General features: G+C 40.5%; 2 protein-coding genes across 2 annotated transcripts; both read right to left on the bottom strand.

The window, feature by feature from the left end:
- Positions 1–72: 72 nt before the first annotated feature.
- On the bottom strand, positions 73–12439 carry LOC129399929 (uncharacterized). The gene has a single exon (XM_055121359.1). It carries the CDS (start codon positions 12437–12439, stop codon positions 173–175), a length of 12267 nt encoding a protein of 4088 aa, XP_054977334.1. The 3' UTR covers positions 73–172.
- Positions 12440–12834: 395 nt separating this feature from the next.
- LOC129399928 (uncharacterized) lies at positions 12835–14467 on the bottom strand. The gene is made up of 3 exons (XM_055121358.1): positions 14401–14467; positions 13144–13869; positions 12835–12839 (listed from the first exon to the last, which is right to left on the bottom strand). The coding sequence occupies exons 1-3, from the start codon at positions 14465–14467 to the stop codon at positions 12835–12837; spliced, it is 798 nt and encodes a 265-aa protein (XP_054977333.1).
- Between the last annotated feature and the right edge of the window lie 470 nt (positions 14468–14937).

Here is a 14937-nt window from a genome sequence, read left to right as displayed (position 1 = left end):
TACCCTTTATTTATCGCACAACTCACAGGCCTCTGCCCGCGCCCCCCACCCCGCCCCCAGGAGTGACCCGCAGCTCCAGTCGGAGGGAAATGGAGGCGGTGGAGCAGGAAAAGAGGCCGGGAAAGGGCAGTTCAGTGAAGACTTGAGGGGTCCGTGACACCTCCGGGCCCAGCTAGCTTCTGGCCTCCAAATGTGCCTTGTTTAGGGGGTTCTGGGTGTGGCCCCGAGACGACATTTTTGGGTAGTTGTTGGTGTCTTCTTCTACGACGCTGTGCCTGGGCCTCTCGCCAAGGGAACAGTGCTTGAGATCCTCCTCAGGGGAACTGTGGTCCCTCTCAGAGTGGATGGATGCTCTCCTCTCAGGGAACCTGCCATGACTGAGGTGGATCCAGGGGTGGGCTTGGGGTCTGGGGTGGATTTTCCCAGAAGGGCTGCCTTGGTTCCTCCCAGAAGACCTAGAGTGGTATTTCTCTGAGGGACTGGGGTGGCTCTTCTCAGAAGGACTGGGATGTGTTTTCCCTGAGGGACTTTGATGTCTCTTCTCAGGAGGACTGGGATGGCTTTTCTCAAAAGGGGTAGGATGGGTTTGCTCTGAGGGAACACTATGGCTCCTGTCAGAGGAACTGTGATGGCCCTTAGGAGTAAGACGGGCTTTCTCCAAGGGAGTGTGATGGATCTTGTCAAAGGGTCTGTGGCGTTTCCTCTCAGAGAGGTGTGGATAACCTCTCTCAGAGAGACTCTGGAATCTCTTCTCAGAAGAACTTCGACATCTCCTCTCAGAAGGACTGCGACATTTCCTCTCAGAGGGACTTGGATGACTCCTCTGAGAGCCACCCGGATGGTTCCTGGAAGGGGGACCTAGATGGCTCTTCTCAGAGTTGCTGCCATGGCTCTTCTCAGAGAGACTGCGACTTCTCTGAGATGAACCAAGATGACTTTTCTCAGAGGCACTGTACTGGGTCCTCCCAAAGGAATGATATGGATTCTTTGACTGTATGTATTTTACTTTAGGGTGAATAGATGAGGTTCCTTTCATAGAGGAATCATGTACCACTCTTCCACCGGCCTGAGCTGTGTTTCCCATTTTGGAATTCTTGGACTCATAACTAGATGTTTCATTTTTGTAGTTTTTCCAAACTTTGGTGCTACTGTCATTTTGAACCACACCCTGACGGCTTCTGATTCTTCTAGTATGATGTGTAGAACTTCTTTGGGGAACTTTGGAATTGGGTAGGTGGGTAAGCTTGAGTTGGAAAGACTGAGCTCTTTTTGGTGGTTGAGATGATACGAATTGTTCTGTTCTATCCCATGAAGGGCTCTTTTGTTTAGTGATGGAGCCTCTTTGATTTGGCTTGACAACTGACATCCTGTCTCTTGATAGGCTTTCACCTTTTTGCTTTGGCTGGTAGCTTTTGCCCACACTTATATCATCCAACCTTGTTCCGTCCTCAGACTTCTCTGCAACAGAAGTCATAATGTTGTATGCTCTTTGGAATGCCTGTTTTATGCTCTGAGAAAGTAGTTGAATGAGTTTGGGTTGGCTGGGTTTCTTAGGTTGTCTTTCTAAAAGGTCAGTCGTTGTCCGAGACACGCTACTCTTCTTCCTTTTTAAGTGTGTGGGTAATTCCCTACAGGACTCTCTGCCTTTTGTATAGAACTTTGTGCTTGGTGTTCTATCTCCTTTGGTGATTCTCTTATTTAAATGTTTTGGCTTATTTCTTCTCACTATTGCCCAATTTTCATCCTGGTTGCTTTCAGAGTCAGTGTCTGGTAGACGGTGAACTTCGGTGACTTCATAGTGGCTAAACTCACCGATATCTGTCTTTTCTACTAAGTCACAACTACTGTATGACCTCTGCCTAATGTGGTCTTGTAAAGGGGACTGAGAAGACCCAGATTCTAAATCTAATGTTGAAGTTGGACTCCTGGAGACTTGAGTATAAATTTTAGTTTTCTTTAGTGGTAAAGATACAGAGCTCTTTGGTGTAACAGGTCTGTCTCTTCTTTGATACTTTGGGACTTGGGGTCTTTTTCCAGTTCGTAACCTAAAGCCAAGATGTAACCTAATCTCTCCATGGCCCTCAGGAGTCCTTACAAGGTGGATCTGTGGATAAATAAGAAGGTAAGGCCCAAAAGAGGCCTGTAGTTTATGACAGCAATTAAATCCTGAACATCGACCACACTTTAAACAGAGAGGGTATTTTAGGACCAGACCTGAAGTTAGAGGTGGGGGAACATTGGGAGGTACTTGGCTCCTTAATAGTTTTGCTGCTATTTTCAGCTGTAGCTCTTGTAGCAAATATGACTGTTCAGAGAAGACAGTTTTGTCCTGAGAAGTATAATTTGGCCTGTGGGAGTGTTGAAACTCACTCTGTGAGTTCTCACTCTCTTCTACTGGAACAGGATCTTTAGCCAAACATGTATTGAGAGGGACAGGAAGCTGAGCCTCTGTGTTATATGAACCAGTCATGTGATCATATAAGTCATGGGATATATAACTAAACTTACTTATTTTCTTTATTCTTATTCTAGCTCCAGAGTATTGCTGTATAATGGAGGACATAGATTGGCGTGTCCACATCCTTAGGGTCATTCTTTTCTCAGTACCGTGGAATAAAGTATTCCTCTGAATGTAGTTTTTGCCCACTGAGGGTTGAGAAATAGCACTTTGACCCTTCTCTGGTAGACTCTGGGAAAATTCCATCAGCTCAGGCGGAACCCCAAATACATTCTGAATAGATTGATGAGTATCTGCTCTTTCTCTCAATTGTGATTGAGAACAAAGTTTCCTTTCCACATTGGTTTGTAATACATTTCCTAGCATTAGCATATTGGAGAGATATTTTCTAGGTAGTCGCTGCCTCCAGGAGTGACTCTCCCAGACATTCTGTTGTCTGCGCAAAACAGAACAGGGAATGCTTCTTCGGGCACCTGATCTTTTCTGGAAGGTCCTACATGGTGACCTCCAGTCTTTTGGAAAACGTTGGGAGAGGCTCTTGGATGAGTTTTTCAGCTCCTCCACTTGCTCCCTCATCTTGGATATCATGTCCTTTCCTAGGACTTCACAATGAGTGTTTTTTACAATGTTAAATATGTTAAGAAGCGGCTGGTTATGAATAGCCAGGGAATGGGTTGAAAGTGGTCTCATAATAGAGTCTAGATTTTTTGTTTCCAAACTTCTCAATACTTCTGGCATTTCCATATCCCAAAGGCATCCTAATTCAGATGATGTTTTGACAGTACTGGAGATGAGTGAATTTGAAGAGCTGCATAGAAACTTAGGGAAATATTTCTCTTCTTCGAATTCTCCCAATGATGGTAACTCCTCAGATTCCCTATTCAGATACAACTGGTCTAGAATCAAATCCTTAGATTCCATGACTTGAGAAGGCCCTGCTTTTTCACTTCTAGATTTTAAGGTTTGAAGCTTTTTTTCATGAGTTAACCCTTTCGGCTCCATGAATGGAGATGCTGTCTTTGAAGTAAATTCTGTAGATTTTACTTCAGTATTTGGCCTCGGAGTTAATTCTACAGGTTCTGCTGGTTCTTGGAAATGTTTCATTGTGAGTAAATCAAAACAAGGTCCCAAACTCAGAGCTATTCCTATTGGTTCTGCAACCTGAGGAATTGGTCCTGGTATTAATTTTTCAGATTTTACTATTTGAAATGGTCGTCCTGGGAATAACACAGTCTTTACAACTTGAAACCCTGCCATCTCAATTGTTTCCACAATTTGATGTGTTGGCTCTGAAATTAATTTCTTTGGTTTCTTATTTTGCTGCCATATACCTGAGATAAACTCTGATGATTTCATATCCTGGGGTTGTGAAATAGATTCAATATAATCTGCCATTTGAGAAAATAACCCTGGTGGTAAGGTCACAGACTTCCCAACTTCAACTGGTGGTCCAGGTGTCCCTTTCACAGATTCAAGTTTGGAGGTGGCTGCTGAGGTTACCCCTGTTGATCGAGCAACTTGAAGTTGTGTCTTTGTAGGTTGATTGATTTGATCTAGTGGTTTGGGACTAATCCTCTTAAATTTTATCATTTCACCTAGCTCTCCTGGAGCTATTTCTGAGTAGTTCATATTTTCCTTCTCTAACTGTGTTAGCCACTTTGATCTTTCCCCTTGCTGCCATTTCTCAGAAGTTTCCTTTCCACATTGTCCATGCCTCTCACATTGACCTGTTTCTTTTGGCGGCAACGCTAAAGATTCCTCCCCTTGACTACATTGCTTAGAAGTTAAATACACAGATTCTGGCACTTGATGTCCTAATCTTGAATATTCCACTTTTTGCTGTGGTATTCCTGTCAATTTTATAGATCTCTCTACCTGTGGCCCTGTCTCAGAAGTCAATTCTACATTTTCATCTTGTGTCATCTCTGAAGATTCTGTGACAGAAGATGTTGATTTTGTGATCAGAGCTACATATTCTTGCCTGTATGGTCTTTTCTCAGGAATTATCTCTACAGGTTCTAGAGCTTGAGAACAGGGGGCTGGAGATTTTTTTGCATGGCCAGTGGCTTTACTTATTGACTGTGGCTCCCGCATCATCCCAGAGAATCCCTCCCTTTGTGATCTTGCCTCCGGGATCAACTTTATAGGTTCTGTAAGGTGATGCTTGAGTTCTGGAATAATCTCTTTAGATTTTGCATCTTGTTTCAGTTGCTTTATATGTAACTCTCCTAATTCTTTAACTGTAGGCCATGACTGAGAGGTTAAACCCAGGGTTTCTGAACTTTGATGGCTTTTCTCTGGGGTTAATTCTAAAGATTGTGAGCATTGATCTCTTGAAGTCAGGTCTGCAAATTCTGGCTCATCTATTTCCAGAGGCATTCCTGAAGATTCCATGACTTTACCTATAGGCTTTGGGGTCAGCCCCACAGATTTCTCTACAGTTTTTGCATTTTGATGTGCCAACTTTTGTGCTATTTCTGAAGATTCTGTAACTTGGTACATTGATGGAATCAAATTCACAGATTGGGGAATTTGATACTGTGGCTGTGGGCTCATCTCTGCATATTCTACAAATTGATGCACTGGCCTAGAGCTTAACTCAGAGAAGTCTGTCATTTGATCACTCATTCTTGGAGTTGGATTCTCAAATTTCACTCTATGAAGCTGTGGCCCTGTTGCTAATGCTGTAGATTTTGGAGTTTCCTGCAGAAACACAAAAGGAAATTTTGCATGTTTTATATCTTGTAACTTTGGATGTGAAGTAAGTTCCAAAGATGTCATATCTTGTTGCTGTGAGTCTGGAGACAAATTCGAAAGTTTGACACTAGTTAAAATTGGTGCTGGTATGAGCTTCTTACTTGGTTCTTGTGCCAATAGTATTGATTTCACACCTTGTCGGCCTGAAGTCAACTCTTGACAATTCATACCTTGCTGTTGGGCCTCTGGCGTCAACTGTACAGATTTTACATCTTGAAAACATGGTTGTGGTACAAAGATGTCAGATTTAACATACTGTGACCCGAGACATGATGACAACCCTAAAGAGCTTTGAGGTTGTGACCATAGGTTTGACTTTAGAGATCTCAAATCTTGAGAACATGGCTCTGATCCCAATACTGTAGACTTCTGCATGAGGCAGTAATTCTTAGAATTTAACTCTTTAGGTTGTGGCCTTGCTTTCAATCCCGGAGATTTCACATAAGAATTCCCCTCTAGTCCAGGCACCACAGGCCTCACACTGTGCTGCCTGAACGGGGACAATAATTCTGCAGAATTTATACCTTGAGAATGTGGTTGTGGATTTAACTCCTCAGATTCTACTTTTTGAAAACATGGCTCTAATGAAGACACCTCACATTTCTTGTCCTGCTTCTTAGGATCAGAAACCAATTTCACAGAATTTGCACCACAGTGCAATGCCTCCTTTTTCATACTCACAGAAATTTCATCTTCAAGTGATGACTCAGGTAGAAATGCCCTCAAATTGACAGCATTTAACTGAGGGTCGGAAGTGGGCACAAAATGGGTAACTTGCTGTTGTGACCCAAGATGGTTCTTCAAAAGTAGATCTGAAAGGTTTGTACATGGAGTTGGTTCAGAAAATTTTACACCTTGCAAATGTGGCCCAGAATTAAGCAAAATAGATGTTGTACCTTGAAATTCTGGCCGAGAGTTCAAATCATAGGATTTTGGGTCCTGCATCTGTGGTCTTGTATTAAAGTTAATGGAATTTATGGATTGATATCCTGACCCTGAATTAGAGTTACAAGAATTCATACCTTGAAGTTGTGATATGGAGTCGGACTCCACTAATGCTTGAAAGTTTGTCCCTGGAGTCAGTTTACATTTTATATCATGCAAGTTTTGTAGAGGATTTAATATAGAAGATTTTGTATCTTCACATTCTGATTTGGGATTCAAATCAGAGGATGTCATATCTTTATATTTTGTCCCTGAAGCCAACTCAAAAAAATTTATACTTTGAAAGGGTGGCCCATATTTGCACCCTGTATAATGTTCATTATGTACTTTTGGCCCTGCATTCAGTTTAGAAAAATCTGCATATTGCACCTGTGGCTCAAGGTTGTAGTCATTGGTTGCTCCCGGCAAACAGTTTGAGTTTGAAATACATTCAGATTTTAGACCTTGTAAATGTGGTTCAGTATGAAATACCACAGGTGTCTCACTTTCAGTCTCTGTCCCTGGATTCACCTTAAACCCTGGATCTTGTAATTTTGTCCTTGAAGTTAAGTCAGAACATTTTATACTTTGTGAGGGTGGTCCATGTCTGCACCCAGTAGAATTTGTACATTGTAATTTTGTCCCTGGGAGCAACTCAGGAGAAATAACACACGGTCCCTGTGGCCCAGGGGTACATTTCCTGGGTACTCTATCTAGAGGCTTGGAGTCTGGAATCAACTGAGATTTTAGACCTTGCAAATGTGATCCAGGATCAGACAGAATATATTTCTTGCTTTGAATCTCTAACCCTGGATTAACTTCACATCCTGCGTCTTGAAATTTTGTTCCTAAAGTTAACTCAAAAGATTTTATATCTTGTAAAGGTACCTGTTGCTTCCATCTTATAGAATTCATACCTTGTGAATTTGGTCTTGGATTCAACTCAGGAGAATTACACTGCATCTGTGGCCCAAGGCTGCATTTTCTGGGTATTACACTTAAAGGCTTTGACTCTGTAGTTAATTGAGATTTCCAAACTGGAAAATGTGGCTCAGGACCAAGCACCGTAGATGTCTCACTTTGACATAAATTTCTCTCTGTCCCTGGATTCAACTTAGAAGATTTGATACCTTGCATTTCCATATTTGCAGTTGTTTCAGAAACATTATGACATTGCTTGTTTGGCCCAGTATTGCATTCACTAGTATTTACACATTGATGTTTTGGTTCTAGAATTGGTGTAGAAGAATTTTTAGCTTGAAAATGTGATCCTGGGAAGGGCATTTTAGATTTTATATCTTGTTGGTATGGCCTAGGAGTCAGCTTAGATTTTACACCTTGTGGCAGTGGCGCTATTTTGTATGCCAAAACATTTATACCTGGAAACTGTGAGTTCAGTTCAGAGGATTTTTCACCTTGACACTTTGTCTCATATTTCTGCCCTTGAAATTGCTCATCTGAATGCTTTGACTGTATGTACAATTCATTTTTTGTATAAGGCCCAGGGTTTAACTCTGAAAATCTCTCCTTTCTATACTGTGGTCCCAAGAGTAATTCATAATATGTCCCACTTTTGAACTGCTGCTCAGGATTTAATTTTATAGATTTCTTATCTTGATGTATTGTTTCTTTGCATAACTTAGAAGATTTTATATGTTGCAATTGTGGCTCTCTATTGAATGTCATAAATTTTACACCTTGCAGTTCTGGCCATGGATTCAATTGAGAAGATTTCTTAACTTGCCCCTGATTTTCAGCATTTACTTCAGAAGATATCATGCTGTGAATCCTTGGTCCCAAGGAACATTTAGTGGATTTTTCAGCCTGAAATTCTGGGTTATGATTTACTTCTGTAGAATTCTTACTTTGAAGTTTTGTCAGTGGGTAAAATCTTTTACTTTGTGTCTGTACTCCAGAGTTGAACATAGATTTCTCTGCTTGAGTCTTTGTTCCTGGGATCACTGCAGATGATTTCATACCTTGATATTGTGGTATAGATCTCAAATCTGTAGGCTTTATATTTTTAAGTTTTATATCCATGATAAGGTCAGAGCACTCTCTTTTTTCTAATTGTGGGCCTGACTGTGACCCTACAGATTCCACACCTGAAAACTTCCTCCCAGGGGCTAACTTAGAAGACTTCTCATCTTGTAATTTTGGACTAGGATTCAATTCTAAAGATTTCACACCTTGAGGTATTTCACTTGGGATAATTTCAAAAGACTTCACATACTGACACTTTTCCCTTGGGACAACTTCAGAAGATTTCACAACCTTCACTTGTGGGTCAGCTGTACACTTTTTAGATTTTACATCATGAATCTTTATTCCTTTAATCAAGCTTGAAAAGTTCATACCTTGCAACTGTGGGCCTGACTTACAATCCACTGACTTCATTTTTTGAAGCGTTGGCTCCATTGTCAACCCAGATTTCTTATCTTGTGACTGTGGCCTAGATTTGAACTTTCCAGATTCTGCATCTTGAAACTTTGTGTCTGAGATTAATTTAGGAGATTTCAGTCCTTGTAGTTGTGCCTCAGTGTTTATTACTGATTTCATATTTTGAAGTTTTGGTCCTGGGATCAGCTCAGAGGATTCCATAACTTGACATTGTATATAGGGTTTACCTTCTTTATGTTTTACATCTTGAAGATTTGCCCTTGAAGTCCCTTCGGAAGTTTTCACACTTTGTAACAATAGCCCAATATTTAAATCTGTAGATTTGACAACTGGACTCTTGATCCCTGTGGCCACGTTAGAAAATGGTGTGTCTTGCAACTGTGAGCTGAGTTTTAACTCAGTACATTTCTTATCTTGGCATTTTGTCTCAAGTGGCAACTTCAAAGATTGTAGACCTTGCCACTGTGGTTCAGAACTGACCTCGGATTTCACATCTTCAAGTTTTTGCTGAAGAGTTGGCTTAGGTGACGTCATACTTTTAAATTGTGGTGAGGTGTGTGACTTTATAGCTTTATCACTTTGTAAACACCCTGGGGTCTTCACAACTTGAGACTGTATTCCTGGGTAGAATTGTAAAGGATTCACTACTTGAAGATGTGGTTTTACGATCAACTCAAGAAATTTCCCATCGTCCAATGGAAACCTAGGTTGGAACAAGATGGATTTTATGTCTTGAGGCTTTGACTGTGACATTAGATCACATGATTGTGTACTCCTCAATTTTCGACAGAGTTTTTCCTGGAATGATGCAGAATGATGTGTACCTTGGAGCTTTGGTCTTGGAGTCAACAGAGATGACTTCTTGTTTCTTAATTGTATCAAATGTTCCAACTCTGTAGGTTTGACACTCTGAGATTGTGACTCAAAATCTAGCAGAGATCTCATCTCTTGAAACCCTGGTAAAGGAATCCACTTAGTAGATTCCATACTTCTCATCTGAAGCTCTGGGTTTAACTCCACAGTTTTCACACCTTGAAGTGGTGGTTCTGAGAATGACACCAAAAGTCTCCTTTTTTGTAACTGTTGTCCAGAGGACAACTCAGGTGTTTTCACTCTCTGAAACTGTGGCCCCATATATGTTGTATCTTGAATTTTTGACCCAAGAGTTAACTTAGGTGGTTTCACATCCCTTAACCATATCAAAGGTTTTGATTCTGCAGATTCAATATCTTGAGATTGTGACTTAAGATTTAACCCTATAGAATCTCCTCCCTGAAATTCAGGTTGTGGTATCCACTGAATGCATTTCATATTTTCAAGCTGTGGCTCTTTTTCTGATTCAAGTGGTACCCCACTTTGAGGTGGTGGTGACTCTGAAGAAGGCTCCAAGGCTTTCACTTGGAGCAGCTGTTGTCCTTGGGTCAACTTGGGAGGTTTTAGACTTTGCAACTGCGGTTCAACAGGTTTGACCTCTTTAGGTTTTACACACTCAGTATTTAATTCTGAAGTAGGTTCAAGTAATTTTTTATCTTTCAGCTGCCTGTTGTGGCTTACTAATTCTCTACCTTTAATTGTTGGTTGATGAATTAAAGACAAACACTTATTATATTTTGGTTTAGAACTTCTCTTCATTTGTTCTGAATGTATATGTTGCTGCACTGGTGAGACTGCAGATAACTCAACATTCTGTTCTGTCCCGGGAGTTAAATTCACAGGTGCCTTCTCTTGAAACTGTTGCATGGGGGGTAAATCCACGTATTTTATTCCTGGAAGCATTTGTTTTCTGGCTGTATCCTGCTTCTTTTGCTTTGAGGTCATCTTCACAGATTTTGGCCCTGAATTTGATTGGACCATTGCATCTGGACTATATATAGTTTCCAATATAGATTTTTCTCTTTGAAGGTTTACCTGGGAAGCAATATCCATAGATTTCACTTCTGGAATTTGTGGCTCTGAAGTCAATTTACCAAGTTTCCCAACTTGCAATTGAGGTGCTTGGAACAATTGCACTGGTACAAAAGGCACATAATCCTGCATCTTTGGCCCAAGTTTTGGTTCTATGGCTTTCATGTCTTGTTCCATAATTTTCATATCTTGTAGTTGTATATATGGGGCCAACTCTAGAGTTTTATATTCCTGAGTCTTTGAATCTAAATTTGCTCTCTCATTAGATTTCACACATTGAAGCTTTGAATCTGGTGTGACTTTCACAGGTTGAACATCTCTCTGTGGTCTTGAGATGATCTCTGCAGATTTACTTCCTAGCTGTGAGCCTTGGTTTGACATCAAAGATTTTATACCTCTTAGGTAATGTCTTAGAGTTACAGCCGCAGACTTTTCATTTCCCATCTGTGATTCTGTGGTCATCTCAGGTTTTAAATCTTGAAGTCCTGAGACTGGCACCCACTCCATAGACTTTACATCTGGCAGCTGTGCTCCTGGAATCAACTCAGAAGGTTTAAAGTCTTGTAATAGTGATCTTATCAACTCATAATCATTTGGTGACTGGGGGACAGGAGTCAACTCCACAGATTTTACATCAGGTATTGGTTGCTCTGAGGTTAATTTATAAGAAATGTTACTTTTGAAACTTGATGTTTGGTCTTCTATATGTTTTGCACCTTGGGACAGTGGCTCTGATACTAACATCTCAGGCCTAACTTCTTCTTGCTCAGGTTCTGAGGTCAACTTTATAGATCTTACTCCTTGTGCTTTTGGTTCTGAAGTTGATGCTAAAAATTTCACGCATTGCAGTTGTGGTCTTAAGTTAAATGCTGAAGGTTTTGTAACTTGAGGTTGAGTTCCAGATGTTGGATCACAAAATTTAACATCTTGTAGCCATGGCCTTGTGTTCAATCCTACTTGTTTCTTAACTTGAAGCCCAGGAAGTGTCTTCACTAACTTAGAATCTTGACATCCAAACTCTGTAGTCACCTCCATAGGGTTCACATCATGAAACACTGATCCTTGGGTTCCTTCCCTAAATTTGACACCTTGAAGTTTTGGTCCTGAAGTCAATTCAGAAAATTTAACATCTTCCTGCCTTGGTCTTAAGTATATGTCCTCAGATTTCACACCTTGTAGTTCTGAGATCAATTTAATAGATGTTGTGCTGTGAGATGGTAATCTTTCAATAGATATACTAGATTTCAGATCTCCAACTGGGATTTCTTGGCTTAACTGAAAAGGGGCCTCTGTTACAAACCCTACAGAGTCAATAACTTGAAATGGTGTCTCTATTAAAAAAGGTGTGTTTTTAATGTTTTCATGCTTTGGTTCAGGGGTCAAATCAAAAAATCTGACATTTTGTAAGCATGGTCCTGAGCTTATTTCATTAAAGTTCCTATCTTGAGGTTGTGGTTCTGAAGTCTGCTGTGCAGGTGTAACACTTTGATACCCTTGCTCTGGGATAAAGACTTTGTTATCTTGTGCTGGATAACCTAGAGTGAATTCATCAGATTGCACATTATGATAAGGGGGCCCAGAAATTAAATCTGCAGGTCTTTCTTCTTGGAGTAAGGGACTTGGAGATAACATCGAAAATCTGACAGTTTTCAGTGAAGGCCCTTGAGTCGGTTTCATGCCTTGATGCTGTGCCCTCTTACTTAACTCTTCTGTCATATTTTTCAGTATAGGCTTTTGTATCACTTTCTCAGAGTCAACCACTCTGGAATCTGGCTGTTGGATTAAATTAACACATTTCATACCTTGTAATTGTGCCTCTGGATCCAATTGTCTAGACTTTACTCCCTGGAGCTGTGGCCCTGAGGTCAACTCCATAATATATGGCTGTGGCCCTATAATAAACTGTGTAGATCCTACCACTAATGAATTTGTCTCGTAGGTTAACTCCATAAATTTAAAATCTTGAGCTAGTGGTTCTGAGTTTTCATATTGCATTTCTTGTTTTAATGATTCTTCTTCTGAATATGATGGTATCTGTAGTGTCTCCTGAGTGTTTTCAACTGTAAATGATACCAACTCTATCGATTCTGTGTTTTCACACTCTAATTCTAGGTGTGTCTCTGATGATTCAGTAACTTGAAGATGTGGCCCTGCAATAATTTTTGTAGATTCTGTAACTTGATCTGCTGGTTTTTGTATCAATGCCTCAGAAGGCTGCCTCATCATTTCTGTCTCTTTATTGCCTGACTCTGTAGCTGGCTCTGAAAAAAATTGACAATGTGATCTTGGCAGCAACCCAGCAGTTTCTGTGACTTTCTGTGAGATTACTGATTCCTCCTTTTGTGGCCAAATCTCAGGAGATAATTCTGCAGGTGCTATTTTTTGATGCCTTAGTCTGCAGGTAAGGCCCACAGAATTTATTGCTCCTAACTGTGGTTCCATGGTCAATTTTCTTAATTCAATGTTTAGTAATTCTTTCCCAGGAATTAACCTCCTAGGTTCTTCCAGCGGTGCAGTTAAATCCACAAATGCATTGTCATCCTTAAATGACCTAAGTTCCTCAGGTTTTATACTTTTAGATTGTGGCTTTGAAATCGATGGCATGGATTTCACACTTTGAAACTGTGGTTCTGAGACCAGTTCCTCATAGTTTATCACTTCTGAATGTGGTCCTAGATTCGAGTGAACAAACTGCATACCTTGGGGCTCTGGGATCAATACCTCTGATTCTGCATCTTGCATCTCTGATATTGGCACCAACTTCGGAGATCTTTGTATTGTATATTGTGATACTGGCTTATCCCTCATGGATTGCATGCTTTGTAGCATGTTAGGAGTACTTTGTAATGACTCTGAGTCCATTTGAGTAGATTCTGAAGCTTGACTCAATGGCCCTTGGATATCTCTTAAAGATGATTGTATCAATCCCACAGATTCTTTTGCCTGCTGACAAGTGTCAAAGGTCAATTTTGTTTTTGTGTCTTGATATTCTGGCTCTGAGATCATTTCTAAAGATTCTAAGGCTTGGTGCCCTAAAGTCAATCCTTCAGGTTCTGTGGTGCTGGACTTCAGCTCCATAGATTTTACTGCTTGAACATGTTTCCCTGGGTCCAGTTCCTCATATTTCTTACCTTGTTTCTGTGTCTCAGAAATGGGTCTTCTACATTCTGCCACTTGAGGCATTTCCGCACCTTTAGTCATTAGTATTGGAGATAACATCTCTCCAGATCTTAAATCTTGTAAACTTAGCTTTGGAGCTGATTGTTTCAGTTTCAGTTTTGTATCTCCCTGCAACGTCCTTTTCCTCAATTCTATACTTTTTATATCTGGAAACACTGGTGGTATGGACAAATTAAGTTGCTCTGCATCTTTCAATTGTGAACTAGGAGTCAGATCTATATGTTTATTACTTTGCAGCTGTTGTACTGGGCCTAACTCAGCAGATTTTATAGTTTGCTGTTCTGGTCTTGGGCTCAATAGAGTAGGTTTCACATCTTTCTGCTGAGACTCTGAAGCTAACTGTATAGATGTCCCAGTTTGTGATTGGGATACAAGAGCCAGGTCAGCAGATTTTACACTTGACTGTTGAAGTTCTGAGGCCAGTTCTAGGGAGTTCACAGTTGGGATATGCTGTGCATATTTTGAACCAGTGGTTATGTCTATAGATTTCATACTTTCATAATTTTGTAATTCTGGGGGTAACTTTGTAGACTCTATAACCTTATAATGTGGTACCGGCTTTTCATTTTGAAGCATAGTAGTCTTTGCTGCAGATTCTGTGACTTGATGCCGTGGCTTTTGATTCATTACTTTAAGTTCTGTACCTTGACCCGGTGGCTTTGGAATTGTCCCTAAAGATTTCATTACTTTATGAAGTGACTGTGTCAACTCTATAGATTCCTTCCTCTTTGCACATGTACCAGGGGTCAATTCCATAGTTTCTCTAACTTGATCACTTTGTGGGGTATTCACCTCTGAATCTTCAAGGACTTTATGCCTCGAAGTCAATCTTGAAGTTTCCATGTCTTCATGAGATGGCCTTGGGATTAATACCATAGAATTTGTGCCTTCATGATAAGAGGCTGGAGTTATTCCCTCAGAGCCCAGTTCTTGAATACATGATCCAGAAGTCAAATCCAGAGATATTTTGTCTTGAGATGTTAACTTTGGGGAAAAGTCCTTAGTTTCAACATCTCGTGATTGTGGAATAGTGATCTTATCCTTAGATGACCCCAGTATTACTGGAATTACCTTTGGAGAATGTATAGATTGATGTGATGACATTGGAATCATCCCTACTGATTCTATATCTCTAGATGGTGACGTAGAACCATAATTAGAAGTAATCAAACTATCCGATTGAGTTGTCCTTGGGGTCAGTTTTGAAGTTGGAAATACTGAATCTGAGGTCAGATCTCTAAATTCTATAATGTGTTGCTGTGCTGCTGGAATTATTCCCATGAAATCCATAGTTTGTAGAAGTGCCACTGGGG

This window comes from Sorex araneus, chromosome X (genome assembly GCF_027595985.1).
Source record: "Sorex araneus isolate mSorAra2 chromosome X, mSorAra2.pri, whole genome shotgun sequence".
In the NCBI taxonomy this organism is placed as follows: domain Eukaryota; kingdom Metazoa; phylum Chordata; class Mammalia; order Eulipotyphla; family Soricidae; genus Sorex; species Sorex araneus.
This window is presented reverse-complemented; position numbering and strand designations above follow the sequence as displayed.

Bases quoted from the DNA above. Each gene is read 5' to 3' on its own strand.
- LOC129399928 (XM_055121358.1), bottom strand. From the start codon at position 14,467: ATGGAAACTTCAAGATTGACTTCGAGGCATAAAGTCCTTGAAGATTCA. The intron at 13,870-14,400 runs GTGATCAAGTTA...AGTTAGGCCCAG, and splicing joins AGAGGTGAATACCCCACAAA to TACAACAGCTGCAAAGTAAT.
- LOC129399929 (XM_055121359.1), bottom strand. From the start codon at position 12,439: ATGCAATATGAAAACTCAGAACCACTAGCTCAAGATTTTAAATTTATG.